The 20927-nt window shown below is 45.1% G+C and overlaps 1 protein-coding gene across 1 annotated transcript; it reads right to left on the bottom strand.

Annotated features, from left to right (window-relative positions):
- Positions 1–376: 376 nt before the first annotated feature.
- akap8l (A kinase (PRKA) anchor protein 8-like) lies at positions 377–15719 on the bottom strand (the record flags this gene model as incomplete). The annotated part of the gene is made up of 12 exons (XM_083764339.1): positions 15692–15719; positions 13509–13737; positions 10253–10964; positions 8357–8471; positions 7446–7486; positions 6540–6570; positions 5237–5363; positions 3532–3673; positions 3094–3199; positions 1862–1992; positions 1561–1656; positions 377–628 (listed from the first exon to the last, which is right to left on the bottom strand). Coding segments are annotated over exons 2-12 (1932 nt in total), but the record flags the coding sequence as incomplete, so codon positions are not given.
- Between the last annotated feature and the right edge of the window lie 5208 nt (positions 15720–20927).

Here is a 20927-nt window from a genome sequence, read left to right as displayed (position 1 = left end):
TATGTCCATTTGGCCTCAGGGTTTCCTCCGGGTGCCGTCTCTATTCATATATACTCGAAGGTCCTGACAGGTCTAAAAAGGTCTAAACATTCACACTGGTGTGTTTAAAAAAAAAAGAAAACACAAACAAGGTTCAGTCTAGGACGACCACTCCATTGTCATCATTTTTTAACAACTCGTGTTCCGCCTCGGTCGCCACTATCCCCCCCCCCTCCTCCTCCTCCTCCTCCTCCTCCCCCTCCTCCTCTGCCTCGACCCCCTCCTCTCCAACCTCATCAGCCACCACGAAACACTCCTCGTCTCCACCATCTCCATCTCCCACCTCAAACCCTCCCTCGTGTTCCCCCTCCTCCTCCTCCCCCCCCTCCAGCACTCCCTCCACCCCCTCCTCCTCCTCCTCCTCCATCTTCTCCTCCTCCCCCCGTGGGGGCGGAGCCTCACCCCGGGGGGGCGAGGCCTCTGCAGAACAGTACAGAACAGTCGTGTCTCCATCCTCGTCCTTGGCCGGCTCCGCCTCCTCCTCCGCCTGGCTGTCATTGGTCAGATCAATCTCTGACACCTCCATGGCCATGGCCTCCTCCTCCAGATCCTGGTCGTCCTGGTTACCGCCCACGAAGGGATTCTCCCCCTGCCCAACCAGGAAGTGGATTTCAAAAAGCAACCAATTAGGAGGTTTCACTGAATTAACCCATTCTGACCTGAGATCAGATTCTAAAAATGTCTTCTACATCCTGACAGTTTTCTGAAAAAGCTATGTTTCTATGTCAGTCGTTCTTCGATTTTTCAAAAATAGCAGACCTACAAGCTCGTATAGCGCCACTCGGTGGCGCGCTATGAGCTTGTAGCTCTGCTATTTTTCAATAGCTAAAGCATACCATAATGCTAACACCAAAAGGGGTTCCCGCCCGAAAATGGGTTAACTCGTACATCTCTAAATGGGAGTAGCAATAGTTCAGCACAGGCTAATGTAGATTTGTTCTGTTTTTTTAGAAAGAGTTGTAAATAAGTAAAAAGAATCCTCAATGTGGTTGCCAGGTCTTAAAGGAGAATTCCATGCTAGAAGGCTTTCTTACCTTTCTTTGTAGTCGTTACATCCCCACCAAAGAGGTCCAGGTGTTATTTTGTGCAAAAGCTCCTTATTGGCTATTTCCCCTAACATAAGCGCTAAATTAATTTAATTGAATAGGGCTATGGGGTTTTAATTTTGAGAGATGGAAATAAACGAATTAGCACAACACCCCAATGCCCCATTCAATTCATTGAGGGCTTATGGTAGGGGAAATAGCCAATGAGGAGCTTTTGCACAAAATAACACCTGGACCTCTTTGTTGGGGACGTAACAACTACAAAGAAAAGTAAGGGGCAATTTGTATTAACTGCTAAATCTGGCCTTAATACAAGGACACACATCAATATAGATATCATTTATAAATCATTCATAATTACACTGATGGCATTAGCTGCTTTTCACTTTATGAAAACTTCCTCGTTTTAATTAATTTCCATACAATTAGTTTTTTTAAAGCAACCAATATGGTTACAAATAAACCATGCGTGTACCTTGAGGAAACTGTCCAGCTTCTGTCCGATGACTTTGTGGTTCAGGATGCTCCGAGCGACCGACAGACTGGACCTCTTGGACTGTTCCATCATTCCCTTTGGTTAGACACGTCAAGAGGTTAAAATAAATATGCTTAACCCATTCTGACCTGAGATCAGATTTAAAAGAAAGTCTTCTACATCTTGACAGTTTTCTGAAAAAGCTATGTTTCTATGTTTCTCGTTCTTCGATTTTTCTAAAATAGCAGACCTCGTCTGCTATTACAAGCTCGTAGCTTGTAGGATGTTCCGGTCAGGGTACCTTTCGGTTGTAGTTGTGGTCAGGAGACTTGATGTGTTTCTGGATCAGATGAGGCTGCATGGGAATAAAGACATCACACGCTGCGCAGTGAGCTGCCTCCACCTTCTTCATGAAGTGTTCCATGCCGATGTCTACAGGAGAGAGAGAGAGAGCATTCAGGCCTATGTCTACAGGAGAGAGAGAGAACATTCAGGCCTATGTCTACAGGAGAGAGAGAGAGAACATTCACATTCCTAATTCCTGCCTGCTATTCTGACGCACCGCCATTCCGACGCACTCAATACTAACCCTGTCCCTGTCCCTAACCGCACGCACTAACCAAGTCTACAGGAGAGGGAGGACATGCAGAATACTTCTCAACGTGAGGTCCTGGTCCTTGTACTACTGGTCCTTTACCTCTGGTGAGGTCCTGGTCCTTGTACACCTGTACTACAACCCTGGTCCTTTACCTCTGGTCAGGTCCTGGTCCCAGTAGACCTGTACTACTGGTCCTTTACCTCTGGTCAGGTCCTGGTCCTATGCTACTGGTCCTTTACCTCTGGTCAGGTCCTGGTCCCTGTAGACCTGTACTACTGGTCCTTTACCTCTGGTCAGGTCCTGGTCCATGTAGACCTGTACTACTGGTCCTTGACCTCTGGTCAGGTCCTGGTCCCTGTAGACCAGTACTACTGGTCCTTTACCTCTGGTCAGGTCCTGGTCTTATGCTACTGGTCCTTTACCTCTGGTCAGGTCCTGGTCCCTGTAGACCTGTACTACTGGTCCTTTACCTCTGGTCAGGTCCAGGTCCTATGCTACTGGTCCTTTACCTCTGGTCAGGTCCAGGTCCTATGCTACTGGTCCTTTGCCTCTGGTCAGGTCCTGGTCCCTGTAGACCAGTACTACTGGTCCTTGACCTCTGGTCAGGTCCTGGTCCTATGCTACTGGTCCTTTACCTCTGGTCAGGTCCTGGTCCATGTAGACCTGTACTACTGGTCCTTTACCTCTGGTGAGGTCCTGGTCCTATGCTACTGGTCCTTGACCTCTGGTCAGGTCCTGGTCCTATGCTACTGGTCCTTTACCTCTGGTCAGGTCCTGGTCCATGTAGACCTGTACTACTGGTCCTTTACCTCTGGTCAGGTCCTGGTCCTATGCTACTGGTCCTTTACCTCTGGTCAGGTCCTGGTCCATGTAGACCTGTACTACTGGTCCTTTACCTCTGGTGAGGTCCTGGTCCTATGCTACTGGTCCTTTACCTCTGGTGAGGTCCTGGTCCCTGTAGACCTGGCATATGGCAGCAGAGTGGTTCTCCAGTTGACTCGTCCTCTGGTCCGTCTTCTTATATTTGTTCATCAGATACTCCTGGAACATTAAAACCACAACGTTAACCCATCCTATTTTATCCCATTCTGACCCGAGATCAGATTCATACGAGGTTTCCACTGGACACACACTGGTCTGATTAACCCATTCTGACCTGAGATCAGATTCTGGAAATGTCAGTCGTTCTTTGATTTTTCAAAAATAGCAGATCTACAAGCTCATATGAGCTTGTAGATCTGCTGTTTTTCAATAGCTAAAGCGTAACATAGTGCTAACACCAAAATGGGTTCCCGCCCAGAATGGGTTAAATAGAGCTTTGTAGATCTGCTATTTCTCAATAGCTAAAGCATAAAACAATACTTAAGTCTCACCTGTAGGAAGTCCGTGGTGGGTTTGGACAGGTTGCTCTGGAGGAACTTGAAGTGGTCTTTGTGGAAGCGGCTCTCCAGGTGAGTGGCCATGTCTTCTTTGTAGAAGGAGCGGAACTTACACACAGAGCAGGCAAACATGGCTCTGCACCAACAGGACACAAGAATGAGTCACATTAAGTTAAGTTTTGCCATAAATCAGGTAGGTTTATGGTCATGGCCATGGCAGCAATGGTAGGAAAAGAATATATATATGAATCATATATTCGGTATTCGGCCAACTGTTTCCTATATTCGGTTCCGGCCAATAATTTCCCTTTCGGTGCAGCCCTAGTTATAGAGAGAAGACTTCCGCACACCCGGCAGGCAATTTGGAGCAGGTGCGATGATGACAAAGAGTATACAATGTGGAAGAAGGGACATCCGCACACTGCCACTTGCTAGTTCAGAGCAATTTTATTAATTGAGCAACGTTTCGGTCTTGCGAAGGAAGGTCGCAAGACCGAAACGTTGCTCAATTAATAAAATTGCTCTGAACTAGCAAGTGGCAGTGTGCGGATGTCCCTTCTTCCACGGTGCAGCCCTAGTTAGAATTATGGAAGAATAGGGAAGGAAGTAATAAAAAACTAATATGTATTCTTTCAGAGCGAACATTCTTTAAAGGACAACTTTAGTTTTTTTCAACCAAGGTTCATGTTTCAGGGATTTTAGCTATTTTTGACAGGGGGGCGGGGGCATTCGAGCATGGGGCTAAATATGTATATTTTTACAAAATGTTATGGTGATTTATTTTTGTATTATTTACTATAGTCCTAATAAACCCCAGGAAATTACATCAGGCCACAGAAGATCACAGGATCTACTGAATGTGAAGGTAGCCAGTAGGCTACCTTCACTTCAGTATAAGGGGAAGGCTTATACTGTGTGTATAGGCTCAATATGTCAGTTTGTCACATTCAATCGATCCTGTGATCTTTTGTGGTCAGATGTAATTTCTTGGGGTTTATTAGGACTATAGTAAATAATACCCCCCCTGTCAAAAACTGCTAAAATCCCCAAAACAAAAAAAAGCAGCAAATGAAAGAAAATTTACACTCACCTTGTAGTTTCTCTAATAACAACCTAAAACATGAACCTTAGTTGAAAAAAACTAAAGTTGTCCTTTAACTCAAATCTTTGCTTCTGGGAGGGTCCCTGGAACAACATATTTTCAGATGGGGTTCGTTGGCGTGAAAATGTTTGAGAACCATTGACATAGAAACATGGGTTTTTCAGACAACTGTCAGGATTTAGAAGTCATTTGTGACTAAATTTGATTGAGGGACTGCCATTGGATTTTGTTTTAATTCTCATGTTGTTCAGTTTGACCCACCCGTTTTGGAGATATGGCTTATAGAGTATTGTCTTGCAGAGAAACTGCGAGTTGAGAAAACAGGCTTCTGTGGTCTCTAACATTACACCTAGCTACACGTTTAAGCATTTATTTCATGTCTATTTCAGCACTTATTTCAGACATATTTCTAGTATGTATAGAGTCTGCCTGTGCTAGTAAGTCAGTCAGTCAAATCTGGCAACATTTGTAGAATCGTCTAAACGCTTTAAAGAAGATCCAAACAGATCCAAACATTGGGATCGATAAATCAGTGGAGCAGATTGTTATTCTAGTTCATACCGCCTGACCACCAGGGGGCGTTGTTTACTCGCTGACCTTTCCAGGAAGCCCCTTCTCCTCCTCAGCTTGGGGTTCCTGTCCTGGCCTTGGTTTGGGGTCTGTTGTTTCTGTGACTTCCTCTTCCCCCCCTCAGCGGCATTGTCCTCCTGGTCACTGGACACTGCTGTGGGGAGAGGACACATACAGACACCGTTAACTCTGCTGTGGGGAGAGGACACATACAGACACCGTTAACTCTGCTGTGGGGAGAGGACACATACAGACACTGTTAACTCTGCTGTGGGGAGAGGACACATACAGGACACTGTTAACTCTGCTGTGGGGAGAGGACACATACAGGACACTGTTAACTCTGCTGTGGGGAGAGGACACATACAGGACACTGTTAACTCTGCTGTGGGGAGAGGACACATACAGACACCGTTAACTCTGCTGTGGGGAGAGGACACATACAGACACCGTTAACTCTGCTGTGGGGAGAGGACACATACAGGACACTGTTAACTCTGCTGTGGGGAGAGGACACATACAGACACCGTTAACTCTGCTGTGGGGAGAGGACACATACAGACACTGTTAACTCTGCTGTGGGGAGAGGACACATACAGACACCGTTAACTCTGCTGTGGGGAGAGGACACATACAGACACCGTTAACTCTGCTGTGGGGAGAGGACACATACAGACACCGTTAACTCTGCTGTGGGGAGAGGACACATACAGACACCGTTAACTCTGCTGTGGGGAGAGGACACATACAGACACCGTTAACTCTGCTGTGGGGAGAGGACACATACAGACACCGTTAACTCTGCTGTGGGGAGAGGACACATACAGACACTGTTAACTCTGCTGTGGGGAGAGGACACATACAGGACACTGTTAACTCTGCTGTGGGGAGAGGACACATACAGACACCGTTAACTCTGCTGTGGGGAGAGGACACATACAGACACCGTTAACTCTTCTTTTCATCAAGTCTGTATATATACGTATGTCGACGCTAGGGGGCGTCATATCCCAGGTCCGTATATATATATATATATTTACATATACGTATGTCGACGCTAGGGGGCATCATATCCCAGGTCCGTATATATATATATATATTTACATATACGTATGTCGACGCTAGGTGGCGTCATATCCCATGTATAGTATAGTCCGTCTATATATATATATATGTCAAATAAGGTCAAACTCCGACTTTTTTAAGTGAACGCGTACGCTGGCACTGGGAACTGGGGTTTATGCTAACAGCTAGCGATAGATAGTGTTTTAGCAGGCATCAATATGCAAAAATAAAGAGTAGAAGACAAGAGTGAAGTGGAAGCACTTACTTTTCTCTCCTTCTGGTGCAGCCTTGGTACTCTGTGGAAAGGAGAAAGACAGAAAACAAATTAAGGAAAGGTTCACACCACTGGCCAATCATATTTGCCCTTTGCATTCAACTAGGAACAGTCGGCAGCTATTGGACAGTGTCCAGGGAGCAGTAACCGATTCAATAGCGACTTTAAGCAACGATGGCTACGGCAGTCAGCTACGGCAACCGGAAATGGATCAGTGCTTGATACATAAACCTGCTCTCCGTCGCAGCCCTTTCTACTACGGCAGAACCTATACTTACACGTAGTGTAACACTAATACCACATGTCATATTAACCATGTTTATTAATAATGAATTGCATTTTTATAGGACTTTTCCAAGTGCTCAAAGCGCTTTACAATGGTTCATTCATTCATACATTGGGGGGTGAAGCGGCGAACAGTCGACGCCAGCGTCCTCAATTCCCACATTCACCACTGGTGGCGAGCTCACACCGACCGACTCATTGGAGGCAATGTAGGGTTCAGTGTCTTGCCCAAGGACACTTTGACATGTGGACAGGAGGAGGAGCCGGGATTCGAACCGCCGACCCAGTGATCATTGGACGACCTGCTCTACATCCTGAGCCACAGCCGCCCACGGGTTTAGAATAACACAGATTACGCCCACGGGTTTAGAATAACACAGATTACACCCACGGGTTTAGAATAACACAGATTACGCCCACGGGTTTAGAATAACACAGATTGCTCCATGCAGCACCTTCTTCTTTCCACTGCTGATCATGTCCAGCGCATGTAAGAATTAAGCAATATCGGCAAGTTAGCTGACGCAAGTTAGGATGGGTGAAAAAGCCAATTCCCAAAAAATCATAATAATGATAGAAAGATCATCAAGATGATCATCTAGGTGTACTCACTGTAGATGGAGTGTGGGCGTCGCCGTTTTTCTCCCCCGACTCTGTTGGGAAACAGAAGGTTAAAGGTCAAGCCATCGCCCAACAAACGCTGCATAACCCTAACCCGACTCTGTTTGGAAACAGAAGGTTAAAGGTCAAGCCATCGCCCGACAAACGCTGCATAAAGCACGCCAGAGAGACCTGGGGCTCCATTTCCGTCACCGCTAAACCCCTTATCCCTAAACTTCTTTGCCTTTTTTTTTTTTTACTATTTTGACAAACTTTTTTGAATAATTTAACTAGCCAATCTACATTGACAAGTTGTGAGCTTGTAGACTGGCCATTTTAACTATTCAAAAATGTTTAGCAAAATAGTAAAAAAGGCAGTTTAGGGATAAGGGGTTTAGCTGTGACAGAAACGGAGCTCTTGGTGTGTACATATGTAGTTTAGGGATAAGGGGTTTAGCTGTGACTGAAACGGAGCTCTTGGTGTGTACATATGTAGTTTAGGGATAAGGGGTTTAGCGGTGACTGAAACGGAGCTCTTGGTGTGTACATATGTAGGCCCGTCACAATTATTACCACTGTGTGGCATTATTATTATTAGGGCATTATTGCCGAAAGATGTGTCGCCTATGTTTGATTCCTCTGTTGATGTGTCGCCTACGTTTGATTCCTCTGTTGATGTGTCGGCTATGTTTGCTATGTAAAGATGTGTCTAGTGTGTTTGATTCCTCTGTTGTTATGTTATGTGTCTCCTGTTTGATTCCTCTGTTGATTTTCACAAAAAATAAATCCTGTGTGAAACCAGAAATGTTCCAATGCAAATAATGACCCAATCGAATTTGCAAATATAAGAACAGCAGAGGTGTTGGAGGTTGGCTGTGCTTTTGATTAAAGTTTAGTGTGTGTGTGTGTGTGTGTGTGTGTACCCTCTGGCCCTGCGGTCTCTGTCTTGTTCATCTTAGACTCTGGCTCATCGGCAGCAGGCACCGTAGGCTTCCTCTTCTTCTGGGTGTCGCGCGGACTCTGAGGTTTCACCTGCTGCTATAGGCCATTAGGGGGCAGCGTTACATACCGTTAACCTTCTATAGGGGGCAGCGTTACATACCACGTTAACCTTCCGTTGACTTCGGGGGATTAATGTAGCATCATGTAGCAACTTTTGGCTAGTTCGATGTAATCTACCTAAAACCGGCCGAAATCCTCTCACTGCACGGTCGGTCACGCACGCACGCAATATTTATGTGCATAGCTCCCTAACGGCCAAGCTACACCAGGCTTTTCTCGCGCGTTTACTCTAAACGGGCGGACCTTGAGTGCGTATATATGAATAGAGAAGACACCCGAGTTCTCCTCCCATCCACTTGCATTAAGTTGCTCAAAAGCGCATGAGGCGATTTCACTCCTTCTTCCGTGTAGGAACAGAGTGCATTCTGGGATGGATTGGCCCCAAATACATGAACACGCTGCCGTTGACTATCATTGTGCCGTTTGTTTGCGTTCACGTATGAAACATTCGTTCACGTGTCATGGCCCCAAACACATGAACGTGCGCAATGAGTCAACGGACGAGCGCTGGCTCGAGCTGCAATACCAAATTAGGCCACTATGTCCATTTCACCTCAGGGTTTCCTCCGGGTGCCGTCTCTATTAATATATACTCTAAGATCCAAACGCACTGTACGCGCGCAGTAAACGCATACGAACGCTCGCAAAATTGCCTGGTGTAGCTTGGCCGATAAATGTGATATTCAGGGCTTGATTAGAGCTTAATTTGACTTGGATATAAAAATATAAGATGATAGCTTAGCATCGCGGACATCTGACTGTGTAACAGTGCAGAAAGATAGCATACACACACACACACACACACACACACACACACCCCATTTAAACCTAATGAGTTTGGCTTCTAGATCACTCTATGACTGCTAGACTTCAAACATGCATCATATGCAAAACGAGACAATACAGATTGCAGTTTGTTTTCATGCATCAAATATCACAATATGATGAAGCTTAAATTGGTACTATGAAGATAATGCGTGTAGGACCTTTTCAGTAATATATTTCAGTAATATATCACAATGTGTTGTGCTGATATATTCTGACAGCCATCGATACAAAATAATTAAAAGTAACTGAATTAAATCTAGGGGGAAAGTACCTGAAAATTATGGATATTACAAAATATGCCAATACAGAGCAGTACATGGTGGCTAAAAGAAATAATTACACCAATGATTTACGATAAAAAAATGAAAAAATAAATCCAACACAGATTATCTTAATATCGTTGCAGTGCTTTAAACCCAGCCCATTAAAAAAATTATCACTTTCGATGCATATCTTCACACACTTTAAATACGGACAATCTTCTTTCTATGGGAAGTCCTGGTCACTAGTCCTAGCCTACCAACACCCATGGGTGAAAGAAGAAAGACACGTAGAAAAAAACCAAGGGTGCAAAATCTGTGGAAAAGCCTGAGTGTGACATCCTGGGAACGCAGAGCCAATTCTATCCGCATTTAACTGGACAGTTGACATTAGGGGGGGGGGACATAAGTGACCCTAAATGGACAGTTAACATTAGGGGGGGACAGAAGTGACCCTAAATGGACAGTTGACATTAGAGGGGGGGGGGGGGGGGGACAGAAGTGACCCTAAATGTGAGATGCAGATAAGAGGTCACATGGGGCTAGTTTGACATGTAAAAATCCCCTCGCCCACTAGTTGATGGGATCAAAGACATCGATAAACAGGTCTTAGAACTGTTGCCCCGGTGCAGATGATGGGGGGGGGGGGGGCTGACAGGAGGTACTTACTCGGTTGAGGGCAGCTTTCTTGCGGCTGCGGCCAGCCCGCGGGGCGTGAGCGGGGCGTCCAAATTGCCTCCCAGGGACGTTGTGTGGCCCTTGGGCAGCAGAACCCTGTGGCCCTTGGGCAGCAGAACCCTGGCGGAAGCCGCCACTCTCGGGGTACATGCGGTTGGACAGGAGGGATGGGAGCTTGCCCCTGCCACCTCCCGGAGAGCGGCCATAAGTGGAGCGACCACGACCGCCTCCACCACCGCCACCACTTCCTCCTCCTCCTCCTCCTCCCCGCCCTCCTCCTCCTCCGAATGGAGTGGGGTCAGACCTGCGGCCTCCAAACCCTCCTCCTCCTCCACGGCCCCCGGCATTTCCACCCCTTCTAGGGGAGCGTCTGCCTGCTCCGGCTGCCCATCCTCCTCCTCCTCCTCCTCCTCCTGAACCTCCTCCCAGGCCACCGCTGAAGGAGTCTCTCATAGCCTGTCGCATTTTAGCGACTCCATAGGACGTGGAGGAGGGGCCATCGAAGCCTCCTCCTCCTCCTCCCCCTCCCCCAAGCCCAAACCCCCCTCCTCCTCCGAAGCCTGAGCTGCCACGCTGACCCATCAGCATACCGTCCCCTCGGCCATCGCCGTAACCATAGCTACCGCCGCCGGCAGATCTGTAGAGATCTCGGGAAGAGGTGAGAGAGGAAGGTTGCGAGTCGTAAGACTCGTACTGCTCAAACCTGCGGGGGGGGGAGGGAGGGAGGGAGGGAGGAAGGGTGGCAGAGAAGAGCAGAGGGTGAGGGAGGGAGGCAGGCTTTGGATTTCTCCACCTGCTCCACCTTCACCTCCACAGAGAAGAGCAGAGGGTGAGGGAGGGAGGCAGGCTTTGGATTTCTCCACCTGCTCCACAGTCTCACTTTCTCTCTCTCTCTCCCTTTATCTTTAGCTCCCATTTTTCATTTGATGAGGACGGAACCATCATCGTACACACACTGACGACCCGCGACACACAGAGGCACCGTTGGTGTGGTCGTTGGTGGCACAGCTGTGATGTTTCCTCTCAACTTGGTTTACAGACAATATGCACTGAAGTTCTTCCCACAACAACACATCTCTGTGCAGGAGCGCCTGTTTTAAAAAAGGACACTGTCTGGTCGTCAGTGATGTTAGACACAAACATGGAACTTTTTAGCGTGTTGTCAAACAGCTCATCGGCAAAGCCAGGGGGGGGGGGGGGGGGGGAAGTGTTGGGGGGGCATAAATTGGTCGTATAGAAAAGGATCTTGTCTTGTTTCTCTTGTGTCTTAAATACTCAGCCATGAGATTGTATTAATGGCGGGGGAATCAAATGGCTCATATGATGATGGAACCCAAATCTCTTTTGAGTGGGATACGGCAGAGGTCCTTAACATTTGACACAGATATGCCACAACACCAGCTGCAAACTCTCTCTCTCTCTCTCTCTCTCTCTCATGCAACCTAAATCCAGGAAACAGGGTTAGGTCACATGGAGGAGGAGAAATAAAACAAAAGAAATGGATACAAAGAGACAAGAAATGACAAGGCAAAGGCAATGTTGTCGACCTGCAGAGCACCATGCTAGCTAAACGGTGTGAAACAGAGGCTTCATTATAAAAGGCCCTGCTTGTTACTAAGGGGGCTTAAAGCAGGAACGACCCTCGAGTCCAAAACGGGTTGGTTCTTCAACAGCATCACTCTCTCTCACACCAGAACACAGTACTGAGCTAAAAACACAGCTGTAGACATAATAAAACACCAGAACACAGTACTGAGCTAAAAACACACAGCTGTAGACATAATAATAAAGAAAAACACTTTCATTCAACAATAGTCAAATAAAGTCCGGAGATGTGTTTGTGTGAGTTTGATCCTGAGAATCTATGATTGTTCATTCGTTAACCCATTTTTGGCGGGAACCCCTTTTGGTGTTTTAACTAAGCATTATGTTATACTTTAGCTATTGAAAAATTGCTAAAATTGCAGACCTACAAGCTATGAGCTTGTAGGTCTGCAATTTTTGAAAAAAATCATAAAAATGCGGCACAAATCTTTGAATATATATTCTTTCAGAGCGAACGTTTTTCTTATTTCGACGTCAGGCAGTGGCCGGCTTCTGCCATTCCCACCTTCACAAACCTCACTGAACCTCAACTTGAAAACAGTTCTCAGATCGATGCTACTGTACATACTGTACATACAGTGAGAGTTGATCAATGCCCAGATCACGTCACACATTCTGAAACATCAAACACTGGGAAAGTATCTATTTATTTATTTTTTTCAGGAAGAAGATAGTTAAAGACAGGAACTGAAAAGGAGAGAAATGGGTAAAGCCTGCATTGCAGTCTGTTCATAATGAGTCTCGTAATAACCACAGAATTTATTTAGAATCAGCAGAAGGGTAGCGGAGGGTTTCTGTCGCCCATCGTGTTGCTCCACCCCGAACGCCCGGGATTATTAAATCCATTAAATCAGAGGTTATTTAATCCATTAAATCAGAGCGCCCAGCGATTTATAGCAGCGGAGCACTTTTAGCGACGGACCGGATGTTATCCCGGATGTGGCTGAAGCAGCTAAATGTAGCCAAAACACTCTAGAAGCGATTGACAACAACGGGAGGATATGATTAATTGTAACGCGACTATAGCGACGGGACCGCGGTGGGCCGTCTAACACAGGATCTTCTCTTAGAATTGGACGGGATGATTTAGATCAAGAGTTATTCACGTTTTAAGATTTTTTCAATTCAAATCTTTTAATATATATTCTTTCAGAAGGAACGTTTTGAACTCAAATCTTTGCTTCTTGGGGGGGGGGGGGACATAAATCATTGAGCACCACTGAAAACGGTTATGATTTAGAAGCATTTTTTTATTTCGACATCAGGCCTAAATGGGTTAAATATATACTGCAGTGCGGTCTATAGAGACCTTTGGAATGTGTAAATACTGAAGCATTGTGTCCTTATCCAGCGTTGGCACGAGCATTGTCCCCGCCAGGTCAATAAAACGTTCCATCTGTATATAAACACCTGGACGTGGCCAGAGCGATCCGTCTTCTGGTTCGGTGGAATGTCAAATAAGAGCACCGTTTATAATGTGCCGTTAAAAGTTTTAATAAGTGTTACATCTAAAGGCAATTCAAATTTTACCTATCATTTAATAATGGACGGTAAAGGGCCGATTCATACGCTGTAGTGCCAAAATGATTTTGGCTCGTCAGAAACTTTCAGTAGCACCGAAGAGCCGACTGTAGAACGGTACCTGTCGTTGCGAGCGGACTTCATCCCTCCTTCCATCTGTGTCAGCATGTCCAGGCGCTGGTTGATCTTTGCGATGACCGCATCGGCGCCCGTGGACGAGAGCAGCGAGCCTCCAGAGAGACCCCTCTTCATCTGCCCCGCTCCTCCTCCTCCTCCTCCATACCCCCCCAGCCCAGACATGGAGTCCTTGTAGCCTCCTCCTCCTCCATACTGGTCAAAGTTGTTGGAGCCTGGCGGGGAGACCATTTAATATTAAAAGAAAGAAAAACACACACAACCACATCAGCTGCCGTTGGGCCATCTGTGTGTAATAGGCCCTATAGAAAAGGATTCCCGCTGTGCACCATACCCTATTAAAACAGTTTGACTGATTAAAACGCGTAACCCGCATTTTAATCAAATATCCTAGGATGCCGAGATTGTTGTATTACCTTTAGAGCATACGCTGAATTATTTGGGCTTTTGATCCGTGAAAATCCGGCGAAAAAAGGTTCCTTCGTTTGTTATGATCCGATCGCACCACCCGCCATCTTGGCGGGTGGTGCGATCGCAGCACAAGAACCTCCTCCATGAGGAGTTGTAGGCCGTTCATTTGCATTGGCCTCAATTTCCCAGAAGCCCTAGCAGCCCACAGCATGTGTTGATTTCCGGTTTCGTCATCAAATGAAACCATCTAGTCTCTAGGCTCCGCGGCAAAGACAGAGTTTATTTTTATTTATTACAATACGGCGGATTAAACACATAAAACATGTCGTAAAAAGCATGTATCGTACCCTGGATTAAACAATTCTCTGCAGTCAAACTGTTAAATAGGGTATGCAGTTTTTCCTGCAGGAAAAGGCCTTGGCATGGTGCTGGGCGCGGGGGGACCTTAATTTGATTAATTAATTAATTAATTTGATTAATAAATTAAGATTAATTTGTATTATTGCTCTTGTATTGCTATTGGAGACACTGGGGGGACACTGGGGAGGCACTGCAGAGACACTGGGGAGGCACTGGGGAGACACTGGGGAGGCACTGGGGAGAAACTGCAGCCACTGGTAAGACATTGGGGAGGCAGTGGGGAGGCACTCAGGGGGACACTGGGCAGACACTGGGGAGGCACTTGGCGGAAACTGGGCAGACACTGGGGTGGCACTGGGGGAGGCACTGAGGGAGGCACTGGGGAGGTACTGGACATTTCATATCACACACACTATGATTCACTATCCCCCTTTTTTTTTTTTAAGCTTGGCATGGCGCGATTTATTTCAAGCATGGCGCAGCGCCATGCCAACAACATTGTGCAGGAAACCCTGGTATGGTGCACAGCGGGAATCTTTTTCGCAGACGTGGGAGTCGATGGGCGCTTGTTTTACAGCGTAGTAGTTACTACTGCTAGTAACCTCTCCAAAAACTACGCCTAAACCTAACATTACAAAAACTATGCCTATTGCCTAAACCTAACCCTAACCTGTAAAACAAGCGTCCCCTCGGAGGTCATCAACTCCCACTGTCTGTGAAAAAGGTAAGTCCATGTGAGGGGGGGATCTGTTCCATTCCGTTTGACCATAATGGAACAGAGCCTTAATTAGCATCATTAACACTGACTCTGTTTGACCAGAATGGAAAAGAGCCTTCATTAGCATCATCAACACTGACTGTTTGACCAGAATGGAACAGAGCCTTCATTAGCATCATTAACACTGACTCTGTTGGACCAGAATGGAACAGAGCCTTCATTAGCATCATTAACACTGACTCTGTTTGACCAGAATGGAACAGAGCCTTCATTAGCATCAGTAACACTGACTCCGTTTGACCAGAATGGAACAGAGCCTTCATTAGTATCATTAACACTGACTCTGTTTGACCAGAATGGAACAGAGCCTCCATTAGCATCATTAACACTGGCTCCGTTTGACCAGAATGGAACAGAGCCTTCATTAGCATCATTGGTAACACCAGTGAAGGAAGTAGGAATAGTTATTCTGTGTGCAAGGAGCGTATTCAAGTAAATGTATTATTGAGTGGTGCAACCACTCCTACAACCAGCAATGTCCGTGCCAATCTATGTGCCTACCTATGTGGCCATGAGCACGAGTATATGACTATTGCCAGAACACACACACAGACAGACACAGACAGAGACAGACAGAGAGACAGAGAGACAGAGAGAGAGAGAGAGAGAGAGGGGATCACCTCTGTTGCCTGATCCTCCCCAACTTGAATACCCTTAAAGAACAGAAAAGAGCACATTGTAATATCAAATCAATGTTACAACGTGAATCCAAGACAGCTCACTTTGGCAACCTTGCTACTAGCGTGATTAACATTAGCCAATGTTATTTTGTAAATCAATGACAATACATACAATAAGTAGAACAATTAATTACTACGGTTTTGCGTGTGGGTTGATAGTTGGTTTAATGTCATACAGAACCCCCATTTGGTAAATATGTGTTTTTAACTTCAGGGAGCCATTCCGTTGGCTCGCTAGTGAGTGAGTAGCAGTGTGGAAGAGCCTAAAATGTTGATTCATCTTGGATCTCTCCTCCATTGTAAATGTGCAAAAGCGCCCCCTAGCGGCCAGGGTTGTGCAGCCAGTTGCACTCATTAGGGGAGATGAGGAGAGATCCAAGATGGATGCCAGACTCCGAGACAGAGTGGATCAAAACACAGTTTTTACATGCTTTCCGCAGACAAACCGGACCAGTGGGGCAGCAGGGAGAGCACCTTAGATGTAGCATTTGTACAAGTTAAGAGTTACTCTGAGGCAGGTATTTCCATACCACCACACCATGGGGGAAGGAAGCTTAACCGAGGGTCCCGGTTAAGCTTTTCTGAAGTTCGGACACGCTTACCCCGGGGTCCCACCGGTCCCTGAGTGCTTATTCCACTCTCCATGGGAGACAGATGTTCACGCCGTGCGGCACTCCGCTTGAGTGTTGGTGAAGATGAAGATGCATAAAGCGGCATATAGGAGACAACGGAAACGTGGGAGAAAAATCGCATTAAGCGCCGCTGCGCCGATGCCGTTAAGTATTTTTAGGTGCTCTGAAATTCTCTCTTCCTCTCTTCCCATGTCCCGCCTCCGACGACACAACAGCATTATAAACATCCTGCATGCACGCGGTCGGCCAATCAGAGGCAGTAACTAGGACGCGCAGCTAGCCAGTCTCGGTGCGCGAGGCGGCACAATGGGAAGTCAATAAGGAAGTCAAGGAAGTGAGAATTTCAGAGCACCCAAAACTTTTACAAAAATACTTAACGGCATCGGCGCTTAATGTGATTTCTCCCACGTTGCCGTTGTCTCCTATAGCTGCTTTATGCATCTTTGAAACATCTCACCAACACTCAAGCGGAGCGCCGCACGTTGTGAACGGAGGGTATGTACATCTGTCTCCCATGGAGAGTGGAATAAGCACTCAGGGACCCTGGGGGTCCCTGTCGTGTCCGAACTTCAGAAAAGCTTAACCGAGGGTTCCGAAAGATGCCAGGGGGAAGGTCGTTTAGACTCTAGTAGAGAATTGATAAATACATCTAGAGAGTCAAAATCTTAAGGCCTATTCATAGTCTGGATTTTCGGTGTTTAGGTGACCACCGCTCCGGTGGTGAGCTGACCACCGGAGCTGAAATAACGTTGAGCGGTGGTGAGTAAAAACAGAGAGAAGGGCTGGAGCGGTGGCGGTGGTTTGCTCTTCACCGCGGCTCGTGACGTCATGTTGTAGTTCGGTGGTCACCTCACCACCGTAAATCCAGACTATGTATGAGCCTTAAGGCTAACGAAGTGTGTCTGATTGATCGAGGCATCCAAAAACAATATATTGCAATACAACATATGATCAAAACAGTACAAACACAAGTTACACAACACATCTCAAAGGGATAAAAACAACACAACACCCCCCCGAAGGCTTGTTGTGTATATCCGTACGTCTCTAAATGTTTTGATGAATTGACCATGGTGGGCCCTGTTGTAAACAAGTGTAATGCTTTATTATGGTATCTTCCACTCACAGTTAACAGTTTTTTTGTATTGAGTTGTGCTTGAAATGTACTGTAATTCTGCAAACTGTTGATAAATAATTGATTGATTGAAATATGTATGAACAGTTTGCAGAATTACAGTACATTCCAAGCGCAAACTCAATACAAAGTGCATCATTAACGTTAGCTAAACAGTTAGCTAGTAGCTAGCTACCATTGTTCTAACATTAGCAGAGTGTTGTGTTGCTGATCTAGTATAGTTAGCCGTTAGCTTTAGCTCCAAGTGTGAGGTTTAGCTAAATTAATGACAAAGCCCGCCATTACTACTTTACATGTCAACAAACTAAAATAACGATATTAGACGTAAATAGCGAGAGGTTGTTGTTGCACTGCGGTTGGTTTTAAGAGCCCCCCCCCCCCCCCCACACACACACACACACACACACACACACACACACACACACACACACACACACACAAACGTTGTTAACTAACGGGCGAATTAACAACACTTAACAGTGAGTATAAAGATACGGCTATGATTTAATATAACCTCAATGTTGGCGCATATTAATGAACACGTTTCTATTTACCAGAAGAGCCGTAGTTTCGTCCGTCCATCTTATCTCGTTGTGCGTTCCGTTCCTTGACGTCCTTCCGAATAATGATGACTCTGATTCTATTTCAATCACACCGGTTCGGCTGTTCACAGTTCGGTTCACAGGTCACACCGCCGAACACCAACAGAACCAGTGTTGCCAGATTGTGAGAGAAATAAGCAAACCCGTTCTATGAAAACAAGCCCAAAAGAAAAATATTGGGGTGTGTGGGGGGGGGGGGGGGAATGACAAGGTGGAATATTTCAAACAAATCTGGTATACTTCCATACCAGATTTTTTTTTATTTTTTTTTAGATGTAGCCTAGGGTCCTTTCCTTGGACAATAATACCTTTTGCCTATACGCCTATAGATTATAGAAGTGTCTAAATGTTTTGATGAATTGAACAAGGTGGACCCTCTTGTAAACGAGTGTAGTGCTTTATTGGGTCGTCCACTCACAGTCTTTGTATTGAGTTGTGCTTGAAATGTACTGTAATTCTGCAAACTGTTAATACTTATTTCAATCAATCAATCAAACATGAAAATGTGTCTCTGACCCTTACAAACAAGTCTTGAACTGTGGGTATTCTGCAATATGTTAATAACATTTTCAATCAATCAATCAATCAATCAATCAATCAATCAATCAATCAATCAACCAACCGCTGGTTTAACCAACATTAGGAAACAAGGCCAAATAAGCAAACTACACATTAGAAACGAATAGCCAAAAATGTACAAGCAACTTTCCTTCTTACATGAAAAACAAGCACAGGGTCGCTTTCAATAAGCGGACATGGCAACACTGCTCTTCTAAGAACCCATTTAGGGCGTGCTGCTGCCCCCAAGTGGTCATGGACGAGCACTTCTTTGCAACAGTAGTAATGTACAAAGTGAAATAAAGCAAGCAACCTCCAACAAATCCCAACACGTCATCTTAAAGGAGCTATAACATAAAATTCAACTTTTTCAATTTATTTTGTATTTTTAGGGCTCCCATGTGTTTTCTATCCCCACAAATAACCAATTTTGAACAGTCATATCATATCAGGTGCTTTAATAGAAATTGCTCTCAGGAACAGCTCAACTGATTTTGGTCTCATCGTGATGTCATCAATGTCACCCTACTTTGTATAATTCCTCCTTCTTCAGTCTTCAGTTCCAAATTTGCATTTCCACTTTGTTTACAATGTCCACCATTGTTGATTTTCCAAGCTGGCATGGAATGGAAACAAGCCTGGTTTTATAGCATCAGTATTATAATGACTCAAATATTACATAATCTGCATTTCAGCACCCCCACCACCTCAGGACATTGTGGTACTGCAGCTAAAACTGCTTTAAAAGTCCAGAAAGAAATGACAAGGACTGGTTATATCAGAGTGGTGGTTGAGGTTCAAACCATTAGAAATAACTTTGATGGACATAGACAATATGATATTAAATATTAAAAGCAGTTTTGAAATGCATGTTATTTGCGCTTTAACAAAGAAATAAAAATAGATGCAAATTGCAGTTATATGCACTAACACAAGTACTCTAACCCAAACCCATCTTTAAATAAATACAAATGAGAGAATCTGGATTATTTAACATAATCCGGTAGGCTATATGCATTTTGCCTTCTATTCCCCATATTTGTTTGTCCACAACACCACGTCAATGGATGTCATGGTTGTTGTAAGCACCCAAAGTGGGGTGCTTACCCCAGGGTTCATTGAGGGAGTTCCAGGGGGTCCCCAGCTAAATAATAGTTATAACTATTATTTAGCTGGGGACCCTTATGGGTCTGTAACTCTGAGTGTACAAATGTAACCAAATAGACCAATTAACATTGATTTTACAAAAAAGAAAAATGGGGGTCCTTGAAATGAAACGGGTTGAGAATCACTGCTAGAGCCTAAGAATATATATTCTCTTATGGGGTGGTCCTTGCTCCTTGGCATACTATATGTTTTCAAATGGGGGTCCGCGGGGCTAATGAGTGTAAATTAGGGGGTCCTTGGCATTAAAAAGTTTTAATGCAGGGAAGCTTGAGGTAGCCTGCCTTCACTAAAAACACCGGGACAACGCTCCACACCTCCCAAACTCTTCTCCCTTCTGGCTCCAAAACCAGCTCACAGTCAGAACTGCAGCATCACTCCCAATCTTCCGCTGTAGTCTGAAAACCCACCTCTTCGGACTCCATCATGGCCCATAGCCCCTTAGATAGCACTTTATGTTGACTTAGATAGTATTTTAGACAGACTTATATAGCTCGTTACGTAGACAGCACTAGAATAGCATTTTATGTAGTCATAGCACTTTATAGTAGGCTACACTTGTAGCCTATAGGCCTATTGTATAATATAGTATAGTATGTATAGTTGACATAGATACTCCACTGTTACGTTCTTAGTTTATACATGATTCACGATAACTACTTTTTATATATATGTGATGTATGCCATGCCTTTTGTTTTGGCTTAAATGTAAATCGCTCTGGATTAAGAGCGTCTGCTAAATGCCTAAATTGTAAATTGTTGTTCCAACTGATCAGGTTGTCGTTCAAACTGTAAAATGCATAATTTATCTTGTTCATTTATCTTGGCTCTCTCCAACTGTTCAACATCTCAGATGTTCTGTAACACAGGATATTATTAATTAGGCCTCTTTCTGTTTTGTTTGTTGCTTTGTTATGTATGGACATATCCTGATGTTTCTTTGAAGATTTTGTTTAGTATTTGTGCTGCCATGTGGTGTGTGGGGGGGGAATATATGTGAATAATTGCTTTGAAAATATTATGTTGTAAAGAAAAATCAATAAACATATGTTAAAAATAAATAAAAATAGGTCTCTTTCTTTTAG

This window comes from Protomyctophum parallelum, assembly GCF_964188405.1.
Source record: "Protomyctophum parallelum genome assembly, chromosome: 5".
NCBI lineage: Eukaryota > Metazoa > Chordata > Actinopteri > Myctophiformes > Myctophidae > Protomyctophum > Protomyctophum parallelum.
This window is presented reverse-complemented; position numbering and strand designations above follow the sequence as displayed.